This window comes from Vombatus ursinus, unplaced genomic scaffold (assembly GCF_900497805.2).
Source record: "Vombatus ursinus unplaced genomic scaffold, bare-nosed wombat genome assembly UNPS02014807.1, whole genome shotgun sequence".
NCBI classification, from domain to species: domain Eukaryota; kingdom Metazoa; phylum Chordata; class Mammalia; order Diprotodontia; family Vombatidae; genus Vombatus; species Vombatus ursinus.
In genome coordinates this window covers 60,600,423-60,619,683 of record NW_020954585.1, presented here as the reverse complement: position 1 = coordinate 60,619,683, position 19,261 = coordinate 60,600,423, and the positions used below count along the sequence as shown (strand labels likewise).

General features: G+C 38.3%; 1 protein-coding gene across 3 annotated transcripts in view; it reads left to right on the top strand.

Annotated features, from left to right (window-relative positions):
- Positions 1 to 2,445: 2,445 nt before the first annotated feature.
- LOC114052420 (methyltransferase-like protein 9) overlaps positions 2,446 to 19,261 on the top strand; it is a 62,994-nt gene continuing 46,178 nt past the window's right edge. For 2 of the 3 annotated variants that reach the window (XM_027875014.1, XM_027875013.1), the window contains exon 1: positions 11,518 to 11,720. In XM_027875014.1, coding sequence (XP_027730815.1) covers positions 11,544 to 11,720 — 177 coding nt within the window. In that variant the 5' untranslated portion in view covers positions 11,518 to 11,543. Of the gene's footprint in view, positions 2,525 to 11,517; positions 11,721 to 19,261 lie in introns of those variants that run through there. The other variant, XM_027875015.1, reaches the window with a different exon arrangement.

Genomic DNA, 19,261 nt, shown 5'->3' with positions numbered 1-19,261 from the left:
CCATTTAAATATTTAAATATACCAGGCATATTGAATACATTATGTTGGTTAAGGCTAAATTTAAAGTAGGCAGAGTTTCATCTCTCTAGAGTAGATTGAGTTGTTGCTCAGTCGTTTAGTCATGTCCAACTCTTTGTGACCCCATAGACTGTAGCATGACAGTAGGGAGAGTTTCATCTCTTTAGAATAGATTAAGTAGCCTTGCTAAAGAGAGGTGGAGTAGATGCCTTAAAAATTGCTCTTCTTGTATATTTTGTTTTCACAAATACATCCCTCCCCTCTTCCACACCCATGGAGCCATACCTTGTAACAAAGATTTTAGATGAAAGAGGGTAAAAAGCAATTTAATAAAACCAACCAACATATCATCTGAGTCTGACAGTATATGCATTATTCCACAATTATTTCCTCCTATCTCTGCAAAGAATGACTCCTGATACACTATAAAATAAAACATATTAGGAAGTTAAAAAAGGAGGGGAAACATAGCATTTGGGAGGAAATGTAAGGATATCTATAGGTTTTGGTAGAATGTAATCTCTTTGAGGACAAAAGCAGTGGCCAATATTTTTCGTATAGTAGAGAACAGGTCTAAAACATTGTATTCACTCTATAAATATCCATCAGTGAGGAAAAGGCTATCTATCTCCCCACCATTATAATTTGTAACTGAAAAGTCCTTTTCTTATTTATATACATACGCTTTACTATTCTGTCCTAATTAAAGGTTTTGCTACTTGTTGTTAAAGAGTACACTAACTGGCAGCTCAAATCATAGTTATATAAACCCTCTTATTTGAAAAGTTCCATGCCAGATCTGAGGAGAAGTGTCCCTGGCTACATTTGTCATGGCTAAGTCATATATTTTTGAATGTCAGAAAACAATTTACATTAGTGGTTGTTGGGCCAAAAAAAAAAAAAGGATTTCCTAAAATTTTAGAAAGAAAGGTAGTATAGATAACTCTCAATTTTCTGTGAAAATATTATCCAAAAATGCAGGATCTTCTCAAGCTACATATACCAAAGTAATGGCAGTAAGGAAAAGGGGGTCTGGTCAAGTAGAGGAGGGTGTTAGGTAGAGCAGGGCAATGATGGGTATATGTATAATAATAATTATTATTATCTATCATTTATGTAGCACTTTAAGGTTTACAAGGGCAAGCTAGGTGGCACAGTGGATAGAGCTCCAGGCCTGGAATCAGGAAGACCTGAGTTCAAATCTGGCCTCAGACACTTACTTGCTGAGTAACCCTGGGGAAGTTACTTAACTGCTTGCCCCAATTTCTTCATCTGTAAAATGAGCTGAAAAAGGAAATGGCAAACCACTCTAGTACCTTTGCTAAGAAAACCCCAAAAGAGGTGACAGAGATTTGGATACAACAACTTAAAGCTTACAAAGCACTTTATAAATGTTAGCACAACAAACATTCGAGATAGGTGTTATTATTTTCTTTTTACAAGGGATAAGAGTTGAGGAATAGGGGATATAAATTGAGGAAACTGAGAGTAGAAAGTTGTCTGAGGCAAATTTTGAATTCAGGACTTCTTGACTCCAATGTGCCATCTAGCAGCCTACATATTTAACATTTACATAGCATTTATAAGTTAAAATATTTTCTTAAGAAAATCCCTGTGAGGTAAGTATTACAAAGAATTGTTAACATCACTTAATCCCAGAAAGAACAATGGTTCTGGAGTAAGAAATCTAGATTCAAACCTACTTCCTACCTGTATGACCTAGGGCAAATCATTTAACCCCCTTGGGTGTCAGTTTCCTCATCTGTCAAGTGAAGAGCCTGATTCAAATGACCTTTGAGATCCCTTCTAGTCCAGAGCTTTAACACAAAAGGAATTGGGCTCAGAGAAAATAAGTAACTTACTTACGTGGTAAATAGCAGAGCTAGGGTAGCTACATGGTGCAGTGGATAGAGTAATGGTCCTGAAGTCAGGAAGACTCATCTTCCTGAGTTCAAATATGGCCTCAGACACTTCCTAGTTGTGTGACCCTGGGCAAGTCACCTAACCCTATTTGCCTTAGTTCCTTATCTGCAAAAATAAACTGGAGAAGGAAATGGAAAACTACTCTAGTATTTTTGCCAAGAAAACCCCAAGTGGGATCATGGAGAGTTGGACACCACTAAAAAATGACTAAACAACAACAAAAAGGAATCACAGCGAGGTCTTCTGATTCCAAATCTTTCACTGTATTTTCATCCTGCCTCTGACTGAATTCCCAAGCATAACAAAATAACTTGATTATCCTTGAGTTTTTATGTAATCTTTGTCTATTTGCCTTCCATTACTGTGGATATTTGATTGCACAGTAACAGCATTTCTAGTTGTTGAGGTCAGGGAGTAGTCCTAGAGGTCACTCTAAACTGTTGCTCAGGGTTATTTACTCTTGCAAGCTTCCTTCCTCATCATTTATGATTGAGAAGACTCTCTGAGAAGAGGTACAAAGGCTTCGTTGATGGAACAACAAACTGAAAATAGGTTCACCAGATTCTCCAGATTCGCTACAAAGGTCTGCAAATCATTTCCTTTTGCTGTGCTTTGGGTTCTTCTTTGCTTTACATTTGTAAATAATGTACATGAAGTATTTTTAATATTATTATGAGATATTTCTAAATATCTGGATGGTCTGGGTGGACCAGTTTCAATTCAGTGCTCATTTATAAATAACCCATTTCTTTGAGGTTTTAGACCTCTTGACAGTCAGCTGGTTCAAGTTCTTAAGGCACAGAAATATGATATGGATTCTCTGATCATCTGGCACATTTTAGTGTAATGTATAGCAAGCTACCTCTAGAATGAGGGAGGGAGGAAAAAGGAAGGGAAAGGGTTATTTCTCTGTCAACTTTAGACTTATTTATCCTCAGTAACTAGATTTTTATCCAGTCTTGCTAGTTTCTCTCATTTTGAAAAGATCAGATGACCTTTTGGCATAGAGTGATTAGTTCTGTGTTACTAACTCACAGCAGACAGATTGACATAGTAAACAAATTAATTGGTTTGTATTTGGTGCTTTAAATTCCATCTGGATAATTTGGAATTACTTCATTAGATGCCTATTTGATTATTAAAAAAAAATAAGGAATAGGATCTAATTACTGATTTGGTGAGGAAACAGTTATGGTGATAATCTCCACAGAAATAAAATATAGTAGTTTCCTAGGATAGCCTATTATGACATTAATTGGGCAATCAAATGTTCCTTATACAATGCAAACCTAATTCTTATGAAAGGGGACAAACTAGAGGGCAGGTAGGTGGTGCGGTAGATAGAGCACCAGCCCCGGAATCAGTAGAAGCTGAGTTCAAATTTTGCTCAGATACTTACAGTGTGGCCCTGGGCAAGTCACTTTAAACCCCAATTGCCTCCAAAATTTAAAAAAGTGGGGGAGGGCCAGACTTAGGGACTAATAACGTTTTTATAAATAAGACAAATTTGGTCATCATAATAGAAAAACTTCCTGTATATCACTTACTCTGTTACAAGCAGGAAAGAATGTTGGTGTCTCAGGTAAGAGTAAAAGGAGTATTCCAATTTTTTAAAGTAATTTTTCATTTTTTTATATTATCAAGCATTTATTTTTTTTCTCTTCCTCTCATCTCCCCATCTATTTAAAAGAAAGAAGACAGAAATACAGAAGCTTCGTAAAGACATAATCAAAGAAAACAAATTCCCGCATTGGCCATATCCAAAAATGTGTTTCTTATTCTGCATATTAGTCCATCATTTCTCTGTCATGAGGTGCTCAGCATCTTTCTTGATCAGTCAAATGGAATAATAGTCGAATACTTATTTGTTAGTCTTCATAATCATTTGAATTTAAAATATTGATGTTATAGTTTAAATTGTTGTTCTAGTTCTGTTCACTTTACCCTGAATCAATTTATATAAGTCTCCCCAGATGTCTCTGAAACCATCTTCTTCATTTCTTATGGCACAACAGTATTTCATTACATTGATATACCATAATTTGTTCAGCCGTTTGAACACTATAGGCACTCCCTTAGTTTCTAGTTCTTTGCCACCACCAAAGAGCTGCTACAAATATTTTTGTTCATATAGGACATTTTCTTCTTTCTTTTAGCTTATTGGGTTATAGGACTAGTCAAAGGACATGCAGCATTTAGTAAATTTTTGTGTAAAATTCCAAGTTACTTTCCAGAATGGTTGGACCAATTCATAGCTCCTGAAATAGCATATCAGTGTACCTGTTTTCTTGCAGCTCCTCCAAATTTGTCTTCTTTCCTTTGGCAGATTTGCTAATCTGGTGGCTATGAGTGGAACCTCAGAGTAACTTTGCATTTCCCTAGTTACTAGTGATTTGAAGCATCTTTTTTTTCATAAGGGTATAAATAGCTTGGGTTTCTTCTCTTGAAAACTGCCTGTTGATATCCTTAGACTACTCACCAACTGCATAATGGTTCTTATTCTTATAAATGTTAATTAGTTCCTTATGCATCTTAGAAATGAAACCTTTTCTAGAGAAAACTTGCTGCAAAGATTTTTCCTCCCAGTTAGCTGTTTTCCTTCTAATCTTAACTGTATTAGATTTGTTTGTACAAAAATAAATAGTTCCTGTGTGTGTCTTGGTAGGTACACTCTCAAGTATTTTACACATTTTGTAGTTATTTTCTAAAAGATAGAAAGTCATTCTCCTTTTATTTCTTCCTGCTGAGTTTTATTGGTATTATACAGAAAAGCTGATGATATGTGTGGAATTATTTTTATATTCTGCAACTTTGCTTAAGTTATTGTTTCAATTACTTTTTTTTAGTTAACTCATTAGGGTGTTCTAAGTACATCATCACAGCATCTGTGAAGTGATAATTTTGTTTCTTCTTTATCTATGCTTATCCCTTCTATCTCTTTTTCTTATTTTATTACTATAGCTAGCATTTCCAGCACTGTGTCAAACAGAATTGGTGAAAATGGATGTATTTGCTTCACCCCTGATCTTACTAAAAAAGATTTTAATTTATCTCTATTACATATAATTGTCTCTTGGTTTTATATATATATATATATATATATATATATATATATATATATATAATTTACCATGTTAAGGTATTTATTTTTATATTTCCTAGGGTTTTTTTTTTTAACAGAAATGGGTATTTCATTTTGTCAAAAGTTGATTGGGGTTTTTTGTATCTGTTGATATAATTATATGTTTTTGTCATTAATATGGTCAATACTGTTTATAGTTTTCCTAATATTATACCAACCCTCCATTGTTGGTATAATCCAACCTGTTCATATGATCTTTGTGATGTGTTGCTGTAGCCTCTTTGCTAATATATATATATTTTTTATTTTTGGCAACGTTTTAAGAGATATTTATAGTTTTCTTTCTCTGTTTTGACTCTCCATGAATTAGGTATCAAGACCATATTTGTGTCATAGAAAGAATTTGGTAGGATACTTCTTTGGCTGTTTTTATAAACAGTTTATGTAATGTTGGAATCAATGTTTTTTGAATGTTTAATAGAATTCATTTGAGACTCTCGCTGATCCAGAGTTTGCTTTTTTTCCCTTGGGAATTGATTTGTGGCTTGATAAAAAAAAATGTTTTTAGATTGAGGTGTTTAAGTCTCTATTTCTCATTCTATTAATCTAGTTATTTTATATTTTTAATAAAATATATTATTTCCCACAATTACATGATAAAACAAATTTTTAAACTTTTTAAAAAAGTTTTGAGTTCCAAATTATATCACTCCATACCTCCCTTTCCTCCTCCCTGAGATAAAGTTATTTTATATTTTTATAAGTATTCATCTGTTTCATTTGTTATCAGTTTTCTTGACATATAGTTAGTTGGGCAAAATGGCTTCTAATAATATCCTTCATTTCTTCTTCATTTGTTGGGAATTGTTCTTTTTCATTTTTGATACTCATAATTTGATCTTTCTTTCTTTTTCTTTAATCAAATTAGCTGATGGTTTATGTATTTTGTTGTTTTCTTCCCCCCCATGAAAAAAAGATCTTTTTATTTATTTAGTGATTTTTTTCTTTTTGTTTTGTTAATCTATTCCTTGATTTTTAATATTTCTATTTTGGTGTTTAATTTTTAAAAAGAAATTATTGGTTTCCTAGAGTTTTTAGTTGTGTACTCAAGTTATTCATCTGTTATTTGTCCACAGTCACACAGCTAGTAAGTGCCTGAGGCCAAATTTGAACTCAGGTCCATCCTGACTCCAGAGCCACTGCTCTATCCACTTCTCTACCTGGCAGCCCCTATCTTTTGTTGATGATAGAGCTAAGAGATATACATTTTCCCCTAAGGACAGCTTTGGCTCTATTCCAAAATAATTTTCTTTTATTGAACTATCTATTGTTTCTGTTTTGTTCTTTGATCTACTTATTCTTTAGGATTAAGTTATTTAGTTTTCAGTTAATTTTTAATATTTTAATGACCTTTTATTGAATTTAGTTTTTATTACAATATGTAATCCTTTATGTCCTTAAAGGATGCATTTAATATTATTGCTTTTCTGCTTGTTAGGTGTATATGTTTTAATACATTTGATTTTTGTAAAGGTGTTATGAACAGCTAAGAAATACTTGAACTTCTTTTCTATTCTCATTCAATAATCACCAGATGTTTATCATATCTAACTTTTCTAAAATTCTATTCTAACATCTTTTTAGCTTATTTTTTGGTTAGATTTGTGTAGCTCTAGGGATGGGCATATTGAGGATCTATTATAATTTTACTAGCTTTTCCTTTATGTATTTAGATATTATGCCATTTAATGTCTATATTTTAAGTGCTGAATTCCAGCAAAATGTTATTTCACACTATTTTTGTTGCTTTGTCATAATTGTCACCCCTTCTTTTTTCATTTTAGTTTCAGCATAATAGATTTTGCTCCATCCTCTTAATTCTGTGTGAATCCTTATGTTTCAAGCATATCTCTTGTAAACAACAGTGTTATATTCTGCTTTTTATATCATTATGTCCTCCTCTTCTATTTTGTGGATGAGTTCATCGTACAGTTCACAATTATGATAGTTAATTGTATATTTCCCTCCATCCTTATTCTCTTAAACTTTTTCCCTTTCTTTGTTCTCTCTCTTCTTTATTATAGGTTTTTCTTTTCTTTCCTTTTAACTCTCTACTATTCCTTCTCCAAGCATAGATTTGTTGTGCTTATGATTAATCAGTCCTTGAACCAATGCTCCCTCTTATGCCCCAAATACTTTCTTCTCTTCTCTTCTTGTTCTCTCCCATATCTATGCTGAGTTGAATATATTTCTATACCAACCCTTTATGTGGATGTGCATGTGTGCTCTGCTCTTTTTAACAAGTTCTAATGAAAGTGATGTTCAAATGGTACCATTCTCCCTACACCTCTTCCACATTTGTATAAACTTTTACCTGAGCACTTCAATATATGAGATAATAAATTTCTTCAAGCTCGTCCCCTTTTCTTCCCCAGTGCATCCTTCCATACTTCTTTTCTTTCTTCTTTCATAATTGTCAAAATATAACAAAAACTTCTCATTTGACTCCATCACCCAATAAGGTTCTAAAAGGACCTTTATATCACACCTTCCCCCATTAGAATATAAACAGTTTATACATATAAAGCCCCTTCCAATTAATTATTCATTTGTGTTTACTTTTTTATGTTTCTCTTGACTTCTATATTAGTATTTCAAAGTTCCTATTCTGCTCTGGTCTTTTTTTCAGGAGTTCTTAGAAGACTTCTATTTCTTTGAAGATCCATTTTTTACCTTGTAGCATTATATTCAATTTTTCTTGGTAAGTTATTCTTGATTTTTAGACCTATATCTTTTGCCTTTTAGAACGTTGCATTCCATGTTCTCTACTCCTTCAAAATCATAGCTGCTAAATCTTGTGTGATCCTGAATGTGGTTCTTGAATTCTTTCTGACTGCTTTCAGTACTTTTTTCTTTGACCTGAAAGCACTGAGTTTAGGCAGTGAAATTACTGGGGACTTTCATTTGAGAGTTTCATCTTGTAAATGATTAGTGGATTCTTTCTATTTTCATTTTGCCTTATTCTTTTTGGTCAGTTTTCTTTTATGATTTCTTGAAATATATATTTTTGGTCATAGCTTTCAGGCAGCCCAATGATTCACAAATTATTTTTCTTTGATCTGTTTTCCAACTCATTTGTTTTTAAAATGAGTTAACTCATTTTCTTCTATTTTTTTCAATCTTTTCAATATTTCTTGTTTTCCAGAATCATTAACTTCTATTTGGTACTTTCTAATTTTTAGGAGACTCTGTTATTTGAGTAAGACTTTATACCTCTTATGTTGTTTTAATTGTCTTTCAAAATCTTTCTTCCCTAGCTTTCATTTCTCTTCCAATTTTTTTCCTCTATTGCTTTCATTTATGACATTTTAAAACTCTTGAATCATTTGTTCTAGGAATTCTAATTGATCTTGTGGGCAAGCTGCATTTTTCTTTGAGGCTTTGCTTATAGGTGTTTTTGAGTTATTCTCTTCTGGTTTGTGTCTTAGGCACCTCAGGCATCATAATTGTTCTTTTCTTTCTTTCTTTCTTCCTTTCTTTTTTTTGGTTTGTTTACTCATTTTTCCTGCTGATATGTTTGGTACTCATTTAGTGGTAGCCCAGTCCTAGACCAACCTTGTTAAGGTCCTTTCCTTTATCTCAGGGGCCTTTCTTTTGCCTCCAGGCTTTCCTTGGCCTTTGCCTGAACTCCTCTTTCCCTCAGGGGATGACACTAAATTAGGATCCTTCCTTTCCTTTGTCCCAGAAACCTTCCTCTGGAGTTTTAGTTTTACTTTGAGGAGAGAGGCTTTTCTGTAATTACCCCTTGCTCTAAAGTAACCCCTCCTCTGAGGATGGGGAGGATTGAGGATATGATCTTTCCTCTAATTAATGGCTGAATATGAGGTCTTCCTCCTTATTAAGGCCCTTTTCTTCCACAGTCTGTTAAGGTTCCCCTTTCCCTTTCTTCTTTCCAAGCAACTAGTGCTGAGACTTTTTTCTTTCCATTGATGTGCTGAAGACCCTCACTTCATAGTGTAATGGACTCCCTTTCTAGGAGATCCAGGTCTGTTAAATCCTGTAATTGTAGGAGAGAGCTAAGCTTCGCTACTTCCTTTTCTTCCACCATCTTGGCCTTCTATTACATTTACTTTTAGCTAAAATTAAATGTATTTTTAAATAAAACTAAATATTAATTTTTAAGGCAGCTAGGTGTCCTAGTGGATAGAGCACCAGGCCTGCAGTCAGAAAGATTCATCTTCCTGAGTTCAAATTTGGCCTGACACTTACTAGCTGTGTATTGCTGGGCAAGTCACTTAAGCCCTATTTGCCTGAGTTTCTCATCTGCAAAATGGGAAGATACTGGAAAAGAAAAAGGCAACCACTCCAGTATCTTTGCCAAGAAAACCCCAAAGACAAGTCCAAGAGATCACAAGAGGTCACACTACTGAACAATACTAAATAGCAAAGTGTCTTCAAAAAACTGGATAAGTATTCTTATTAGAGTGAGAAGAGGAAAAATTTTCAGACCCTACTAAAATTGGGGTACCTCTGCTGATACCAAGGTAATAGAACCAAGGGGCAGAATAAGACATATTTTTGGCCATGGCCAATGGAAGAATGTTTTGCCTATGTGTATTTTTTACAAGGACTAAGTTTTTCTTTTTCTTTTTTCCCCAATCAAGAGAGTAATATGGAAGAAAAGGAAAATAAATTTTTATTTGAAAAAAAGTTTTTTAAGAAGTTGGAGTAGTACTGTAGAGATACTGTATCGTGGGGAGAACTTTCTACTGGTGATTTAATGCTAGTGTCTTCTGAAATGTTCTTCTATATGCCTTCCTCCCCCATCAGATTATGAGCTTCTTAAGGGCAGGGACTTAAATGTTTTTGTTTTCCCTTTGTTTAGAACAGTGACTAAGGCATTTTTAGTTCAGTGGTTTCTCATTCTTCATGACCCCATTTGGAGGTTTCTTGTCAGATCCTGGAGTGGTTTGCCATTTCCTATTCCAGCTCATTTTACAGATGAGGAAACTGAAGCAAACAGGCTTAAGGAACTTGCCAAGGGTGGCACACAGCTAGTGCCTGAGGCCAGATTTGAATTCAGTAAGAGGATCTGCTGCATCACCTAGCTGCCCAGCTAACTTACAGTAGGTGCTTAAAGCTGGATTGATGTGACTTTAGAAACCAAAGTGCCTTTTGATCTGGTAGGGAAATTAGTACTATTACTTGTTGTCAAACAATTAAAGAGGGATATACACAGGACCATTTCACACACCCAACCTGGTCTGTAGGTTCAAGTGACAAGTCAAAGTGCCCTGGTTTCCTCTATGCTCAAGTGCCCTGGCAGGTTCAAATACTTGGGAAACCAATACATAACCTGTACCAGTTTGTAGGGCATCTTGAGGCTTCAAGTGGGGAGAGCTGATCTTTATAAATGCAGCGATTGGCCGCTCCAGCACCCCGTTTTCAAGCCCTAGGCAGCCTCCACGAAACGCTGTGGAAGAGACAGGTGAGGGCGGTCGTGCCACCCGTGCCATGTGCCAACCCTACACCCCGTGCGCCAACCTCAGGGAACTCGGGGGGGGATGAAAGCTTTGGTTTGTCTGGCATCTGGCCTGCGAAAACCAAGATGCAAAGAGTAGAAGCAGGCGACTAACCCTAGGGCAGATGAACGAGAAAAGGGCAAGTAGAAAGGCTCTGTCCAGCGGACAGACCCGCGCCTAAAACCCCGGTGCCAGCACGGGCCGTGGCAGGGGAAGTGGGGGCGGTCTGCCCCGACCCCTGCTCCAGTTTCTGGGGGGCTCGGGAGCTAATGCCGCCACCCCTACCGAGGATGAAGTGAAAAGGACTTGAGTATTACTGTGCTTTGGAGAGCCGACAACCCATGCAAAGCCCGCGAGGGCCCACTGTGCGGGCCGCGCGCCGGCCCTCCCTTCCTCCGCAGCCCCGACACAATGGGCCCTATAGGCTTTAGCGTAGGGGTAAGCAGGGCTCAGCTGGGCAAGCAAGCGCGCTCCCTCCACCTCCGTGCGCGGCCCCGCGCGAGCTGATTGGTTGAAGTGGCGCTCCCGGCGCGCGCTCGGCGTCCGCGTCCGGCTTAGCGCCGGAGACAACGAGTCCAGCAGCCACAACTGGGAGCCACGGTGTGCCCCTGGAAACACGCTCCGGGCGGAAACTGCCTGCACCAGAAACGACGTTCCGCCGAAGGGAAGGAAGAGGAGCGGGCGGAGCGGGGGGGGGGGGGGGTGGGGGGGGGTGGGGGGAGGGACAGGGAGAGGGGGAGGCGGACTGGTGTGTTCGCCGGCCGCTTCTCCCCACCCCCCACCAGAGCCTCGGAAGGGTTGGATGGGTAAGTTGGAAGCGATGGAGAGAGTCGCCGCGGCGGGCGGCGGCGGCGGCAGCGGCGGCGGGGGCAGCGGCAGCGACGGCGGCAGCGGCAGCAGCAGCAGCGGCGGCGGCGCCGCCTCCTTCTCCTCCTCGCCTCCCGCTCGGCGGGGCTGAGCCGCGGAGCCACCCCGACCCCGCCGCCCCGCGGCCCCCCATGAGACTGTTCCTGGGCTGGCTGGGCTTCACGCTGGTCTCGCTGTGGCTGGCGAGGAGGATGTGGACGGGCACTGGTCGGTCCCTGCGGAGTCCTCTCGCCCGCTCCCTCTACATGAACATGATGAGCGGCGGCCCCGGGGAGCCAGCCGCGGGCAGCAGGAAGGACAACCACCAGGTGGGGAGGGGCGACCCCGGCCGGGCCGTGCGGCTGCCGGGGGTGGGGGGCGTGCGTGTGTGTGCGTGTGCCCGGGCGTGGGCCGAGGGAAGGAAGGGGCACGCAGCCATTGTGAGGGCCGGGGTGGGGGCACCCGGTCAAGTTCAACCCCGCCCCCCCGCCTGACCGCGGGAGCCGCGGACCAGGGGAAGGGGCGGGCCCTGCCCCCCACCGCCGCTTTTCTCCTCCCCAGAAAGTTTTACGAGGTGACTCTAGACTTACCCACGGGATACAGGACGCCCCCCCCATGCACACACGCCTACTGCCTCCCATCCCCCCAAAACTCGGACCACTTGCAGCACTCCCACCCCTACACATCCACACACTCACACTTCCCCCTTCCCGAACTTGGACGCCCCATTTGCAGCATTCCTACCTTCATGTGCACACGCGCACATTGCTCCCCCTCCCAAAACTCGAATGCCCCCCGTTTGCTGCATCCCCCTCATGCACACACGTATTGCTCCCCCTCCCAAAACTCGGAGGCCCCCATTTGAGTCCCTTCTCACCCTACACACACACACACACACACACACACACACGCACACACACACACACCCCCCCACACCCACCTCCCCTTCCCAAAACTCGGATCGGACCCCAACCCCCAGCAGTTCAAGCACTCACCCCCCCCCCGTACACACTCACACTCAGTCTCCCCAAACTCGGACGTCTCCCACTTGCAACATCCCTCCATACATATACCTACACATACCCCTCCCCCTCCCCAAACTCAAAAAGAGCCCAGATCTGACCCTTTAACACTTAGCTCCAGGCTTCCTACGGGGAGGGGGCCCTTTTGTTAAGTTCAGCGGGTGCTTCGCTGGCTGGAGACGTTTGCCATATGTAGAAGAAGAAAAATGGCCTTTTCTTCTCTTCTCTCACCTTCCCTCTTTTCCTTATCTTGGCTTGCCCCCCCCCCCACACTCCCCACTCAACTCAATACTACGAATGCTTGAGAACCCCCACCACCATCAGTGTCCTAGTCTGTGGTTTCCAAGGCTGAAAAGAGGGAGTAGGTGGTATTGTTCTATCCCTGGTGAGTTTATTGTTAGGGCTTTGTCACCTATTCACTTTGGGGACCTAAATATTCAAAAGCTTGGCCTCTCTACTTCTCTCAGGTTGCAGGATTGGAAGTTAAGGGCCAGTGCAGTGGAAAGGAACACACCTGGCACAGTAGACAGAGATTCAAAGAAAACAAACTAATTCTGTACTCCCCTGTCCAGGCTGGTTTCCTCTTCTTATTCATGTAGTATGGTTTAGGTTATAATTCCTGAAGAGCTGAGAACATACAATGTTTAAAGAAATTTCAACAGTATAGTGTGAGCCATAGAACACAACAATCACACTGATGACACTTTTGTACTGTGTATGTTCTCAAATATGTGTAAAGGGTTTCAGACAATACCCCTCAGTCTTCTCTGGAAAAATGAGAACTTATTTAAACTTTATTATATGTATTTGCTAGAGGCATTGTGAGAAGTAGAAAGGTGAAATTATTGAAATAAAGTCTCTTAAAAGAACTATTATCAAGTGCATTTTTCAAATTTGTGTTATATAGTAGATCCAGTATTACCACTTACTGGTATCTTTTCACTGAACTTGAATGGCGGACATCGACTGGTGAATGGTAGAGCTGAAATCTTTGAGATTTGCCTGGTTAGAAGTTAACATTACACCCATTTAAAAAAAGAGTCTTAGGCTCTTAGAACCCTTCCAGAGATATTACTGATCAATGTTAGGTATACATCTTTTTATCTTTTAAAAGTTTTAAGTTGCCAGTGTAATAAGACGTGGCATTACATCATTGTTTTATGGTGTTCTAATTTATTATATTGTCCTTCCTTGTCATATCCAGGGAAGGAGTATAAATAATTAATTTTTATTACTAGCATTTGTACTCAGGTACAATTTTATTTTCCTTACTGAAACACAAAATAATTGTCTGAAAAAGTAGATTGTGGTCCCTAAATGGTGAAGCAACTTTCTAGAGAAAAATATGGATCTTTGACTTCTGGTATTTGATTTGTCAAGTGTTTATAGTGATTATTTTTTTTTAAATCTGAATTCTCTATTTCTTTTAAATCCTAGTTATCACATTTTCATTGTTAGATGATTACCATAGGCAGAAAAAGTTAGGATAGGTACTTCTTAAATTGCAGAACCGTAATCATTGCTAGTGATTGACTTAAAAAAAAAAAGATGGTACACTGACTACATAAAAACTAAAACTATTAAGTAATATATTGATAACTGCTCTCAAAATAATGGGTAAACAAGAAAGGGTAGAGAATTATGAAGTAGAAATGACAGACAAGTGAATAGTGCCTTAGCAATTGGTAGTTACGGATGAATCTCTTAGGCTTGGCTGTTCTTAATAACATTTGTAATAATTGCGTGGATATGTTTGTAATATATGTTTTCATTGTCTGTGAAAAGCTAGTTTATTTACAAACTTATAAAAATGGTTAAGCAATTCTTGTTTTATGGGGCATAGTTAGAAATATAACTTCAAAGCAGCAAAAAAAAACCCCAAAAAACAAAAAAAGAAAACCTGTCAGCAGATGTTTGTTTTGCAGTGAACTGCTTTCAGGGCTGAAATATTACAGGAACAATTGTTACTGGTTTTAGGTACTACACATTTAAATATGATTCTCAAGTTTAAAGTTATTTTCACTGAAATTACTCTTAAATTTTTACTTATAATTTTTCCATTTTGAGAAATGATCTAGTGCCATCTGATTGTTCAGGGAGAATGTTGGTTTAAAATACTATTTTGAGATGAATAAATACACATAATGGAGATCCTAGCTCTTTTAGTGCTTTCATGAATAAAAATGAAAATGAACCAAGGAAATAGGTGTGTAGAAACTGTAGTGAAAATGAAGGGAATACTTTAAGGATTTCAGGGTAGGGGTTCACCTTTCATACACACTGCAGAGACTTGCTAGTTTAGTCGGTATTGGTATATGACTCGTTCTGTACATTCTTTCAAATTTGAAATGTAACCTCATGCAGTTTTGGATTCTAACTATGCATGTTAGCTTTTTGCACATGGAATAACTGATTGTGAAGGGTTGTGTTTTTCCCTCTTTTTACAAGTTAATAGTTTTTATGTTTTACCTTCAGATAATGTGTACTTTGCACTTGTTCACATCAAGGTGTAAAAAAAAAGGGTCAGTCATGTCTATACTTTACATGATCTTTTTTTTCTGATTCTTCTTTTTTATTGGCAGAGATACTTATAAGAAAAATTTTGTACAGTGTTTGTCATTAAAAAATGGACTGCAGATTCAAGACACTCCATAAACTAAAACACCTCTAAGACAATAACGCTAAAACCAACTAGTGTTCTGGCATCAAAAACTAGAATCTTCATTTGTTTTTTGCAAGGATAAATGTACAAAGAAGAGTATTTATAGTTAGACCTTTCCCCTGAGACTTGATGCATAGGTGACCTATATTGTAAATCTGCTATGTTTATAAATTCCTACTTTTTTTAGTCAACAGCACATTCTTCCTTATAGGCTTTGGTTGTCTCTGAAACCAAGCCAACTGTGGGACACTCATAGATTTTAAATAGATGTAACATATCAATCTAGCCAGTTTGAACCAGAACAAACTCTTTGATCTGATCTTTTTGATGACTTGCCTGTGGAAGAGCTTAGTATTTAAAATTTATACAACTGTCTTGGAGCTTTTGGAACTTCAGAGCCAGTAAGCCTCAGGATCTAGCTACCTTGTAACAATAGTCATTTAATGACATACTCAGTTGAAATAAAATTGTTACAGATCTGGGTTAAATCTTCTAACTTTACCCATTTCTTAAAAAAGAGTGTTCTAAAAGAAAACATGGTATTCAGTGCCCTAAATTATTAAGGTATAATAACAAAATCACAAGTACACATATATGATTTTTTTTCTCCTCCCCCTTAAACAGATTCTTAGTATCAGAATTTCCCTCTGCCACAGCTGATAAATCCAACATAGAACATAAGATTTTTTATTTTTATACCTGACTACTTTGGTGCTGTTTTTCAAACAACTTAGAAATCTAAAGGTCATGTAGGTTGTGTCAAAATCATTTAGTGTTCTTATAAAAAAATTCCAGTGCCTGAATCTATTTGGAGAAAACCATAGAATTTTCCCCCAAGTTGGCATGAATCCATAATACTACAGAGCAGTCGACCAAAAAAAATCTAGACTTTTATTGATAGTTTCATTCTTTTACTCCTCCTTGCCTAGACTGTTTCATTGACTGATGACAAACTGCAGCCAGATATATCAGAGATTCTGGAAAGCACATCTTGGCTGCTCACAAGTTCTTGAAACCCCAAATGAAGGATCTCTTCCAATTATGAAGTACAATAGGGATTGTTCCCCACCCCCAAACTGATCAGTATTTCAGGGGTCTATATTTTTCTGTTAGGTGTTGTGGCTAGAGACTCTTGAAATTTCCAATAGAAGACGCTATTATTTATGTCCCAGCTGCTCCCAAAGTCTCTATTAAAATCTTAGTACTGGATTAGTTGTAGCAGTGAATGAATATCCTAAGTGAGACTGCCAGTGAACCACATCATTATTTTTTAAGATAGTATTTTTCCATAATTTAAAGCTCTTACTTACCCTTATGTATAAATGAATGTAGGATCATAGATTTAGAGCTGGAAACAGCTTTAGGGATAATCAGGTCCAATCCTCTCATTTTATAGATAAGGAGACTGAGGGTTAGAGAAGTTAACTTTCCTAAGGTCACACAGTTATTAAGTGACAGAGGGAGAATTTGAACTAAAGTCCTAGGACTCCAAATTTAACATTTTTTCTGCTGTATCAGGCAGCACTTCAAGCATTATCAAAAGTGAGAGCGCATTGGTACTTCTACACACTGAAATTGCAAGACATAAAAAGATTACTAGGCTTATGTAGCTCCAATACTGGTCTTTTTACGTAATTTAACAAGCATTAAGTGCCTACTGTGTTCTGAGCCCTGTGGTAGGCATTGGAGATACAGAGACAAAAATGAAATAATTCCCAGCCTTAAGGAGCTTACATTATATTGGGGAAAACAATATGTGGATATAGAAATAAATACAAAATGTAGACAAAGTAAGTTGGAGAGCCAAGTAGATCTCTTGGTAGAGGATGTTTCTACCTCCAGATTTCCTTATACCAATGAAAAGAGATTTAGTCTAAAAGAAAAATATAAGGTAATTTTTTTTTTTGAGTGGGGGATGTGGGAAGTAAACTAGTGTTGAGAGATCAGAAGAGGCCTCAAGTAAAAAAATGTAAGAGATCCAGGTTTGGAGTGGTAACCCTTTTCTGACTTCAGAAGATGAGTCAAGAAGACAGGAATACAATTGCTTATAGTGTGGGCTAGATGGTATGTATGTATGTTGGATCCAGATCTACCTTACATAGTTGAACTCAGAGGAGAAATAAGGATGGTAAGGTATCAGCCCATTTCATTTCAATTCAATAAACATTTTTTTAAGCTCATTTACTTTGTGCCAAGCACTGTGCTAAACCCTAGGGATATAAATTTTAGAAAGAGACAATCCTTGGCCTTTTGGAGCTTACTGTCTATTGGGGGAAGATTACACACCGAGGGAGGAAGCAAAGGAGGAATTTAGTGCTTCAATCTCCAGCCCTTCTATCTGAAGGGTAAGTCTACTAAGGTTGAATTGGGAAGGTAACCCGAGTCATTCCTCAGGTGATGAGATTTTAGGAGATCAGCTTAACCTCCCCCTCAACCCCCAGGCACATTGTTCCTTGGAGTGGAAGCCAAAAAGCTGCTATTGGGAAATGGAGAAAAGACAAAACTATGCAATTTGGTATTTTGCTTCTGTTTTCTTTGTCAAGGAGAATGACTGTAAAGGACAGAACAAAGATGAATTCAATTGTGAATTGAAGCCCAGAATAAGTAAAAAAAAGAACACAGTAGCCCTCAGTGAGTTCAAGTCATAATATCTGCACAAATGACATCACAGATCTAGGGTACCAAAATAATTGATGGATGATTGCTGAGCCATGCCAGTGATCTTTGAAATATTGTGGACAATGGAAAAGACTTAGCATCATACCTGGCACATAATAGGTGCTTAATAAATGCTTATTGACTGACTGCTGCAGGACTAGAGAAGGATAAAGGCCCTGATTTCTTCTTCTTCTTCTTATTTTTAAGACAAGAAAGTGAATTTTGCAGACCATACACTAGTGAGCTTGACTTTGATTCCTGGCAAAGTGCTAAAACATGCTAGAGAAAGGATGGCTCCTGAGCAGCTAATTCTCTAGGATGTTTATCCTGGACTTAGGAGAAACATGATAACTGTCTAGTTTTGAAGGACTGTCACCTGGATGATAGATTAGATTAATTCTGCTTGCCCCCAGAGGGAAGAACTGGGAGCAAATGGATGGAAGTGACAGAAGCAGATTTTGGTTCCATGTAAGGAGGAACCTCTGAATAAAAAGTAGAATGAGTCCTAGGAGGTGATAGGTCTCCTAGAAGGAGGTTGCATGTAGAGGATGATGTAAAAGATATTTTGTTGGTCAGATGTAAGGACACTTTCAGCTCTGTGATTCTGTGAAAAAGTGTTAGGTTTTTGTATTAGCATAATACTACACGTCTAGGAAGTAACACTTGATGAAATAACTGTATTGTAGACTTCTTCCAACATAATAATTTTCTAGAATTCCTAAATATAGTAAACCAATCAGATCAGAAGTAAAAAAGATGGGAATGGTAGAAAACCCATAGATGGTTTTGAACCCACAGGTTTAAGACTGATATTCCTTGAACTACCATTTTAGACAAGGAATCTAGAGATGGGGAAGGACTCTAGTAGACAAATGCTTTCCAACCAGTGGCCATTTTTACTGAAGTTTCACAGTAATATTTCTTCTGTATAATAGACAATGTTTGTGTAACCTTTGAAACAAGCCTGTAAGGTGAGAGTTATTCCCGTTTTACACTGCAGTTCACACAAGCAGTAAGGACATGAGGTGGGATTTAAGCCCATATTTTCCTGACTCCAAGTTCAGTGCTCAACCAATGGCCACTAGTTAGTTGCCTCTTCCTTTGGCCTGCGTCACGTACTAGAGCTCTGAGGCTTCTTGGCAGTTTATGACTATTCCTTTCAATTTTACTGTTCTAAATCTGTAGTGTGGACCTAGGACAACCCATAGAAACCCATAGGTATCTGAGGGTCCATTAGAGCACGTCTGGTCCATTTAATAAAACCCTGCATATATATATATGTGTGTGTGTGTGTGTGTGTGTGTGTGTGTATCTATATATATGTATATATAGATACACTGCCATGAGGCCTTGCATAGACACTTCTGTTATTTATCAGTCTAAAAAATCCTGTTGAAGTTTTTAGTCTGTGAGTCAGGAGAATGTAGGAACCACTTGGAATATTCATCTGCAAAACAGTCTTGTATATGGGATTTGGTGTGTATTTGTTTTAATTAATAATTTTAAAAAATTTTTCACTTTGATATTG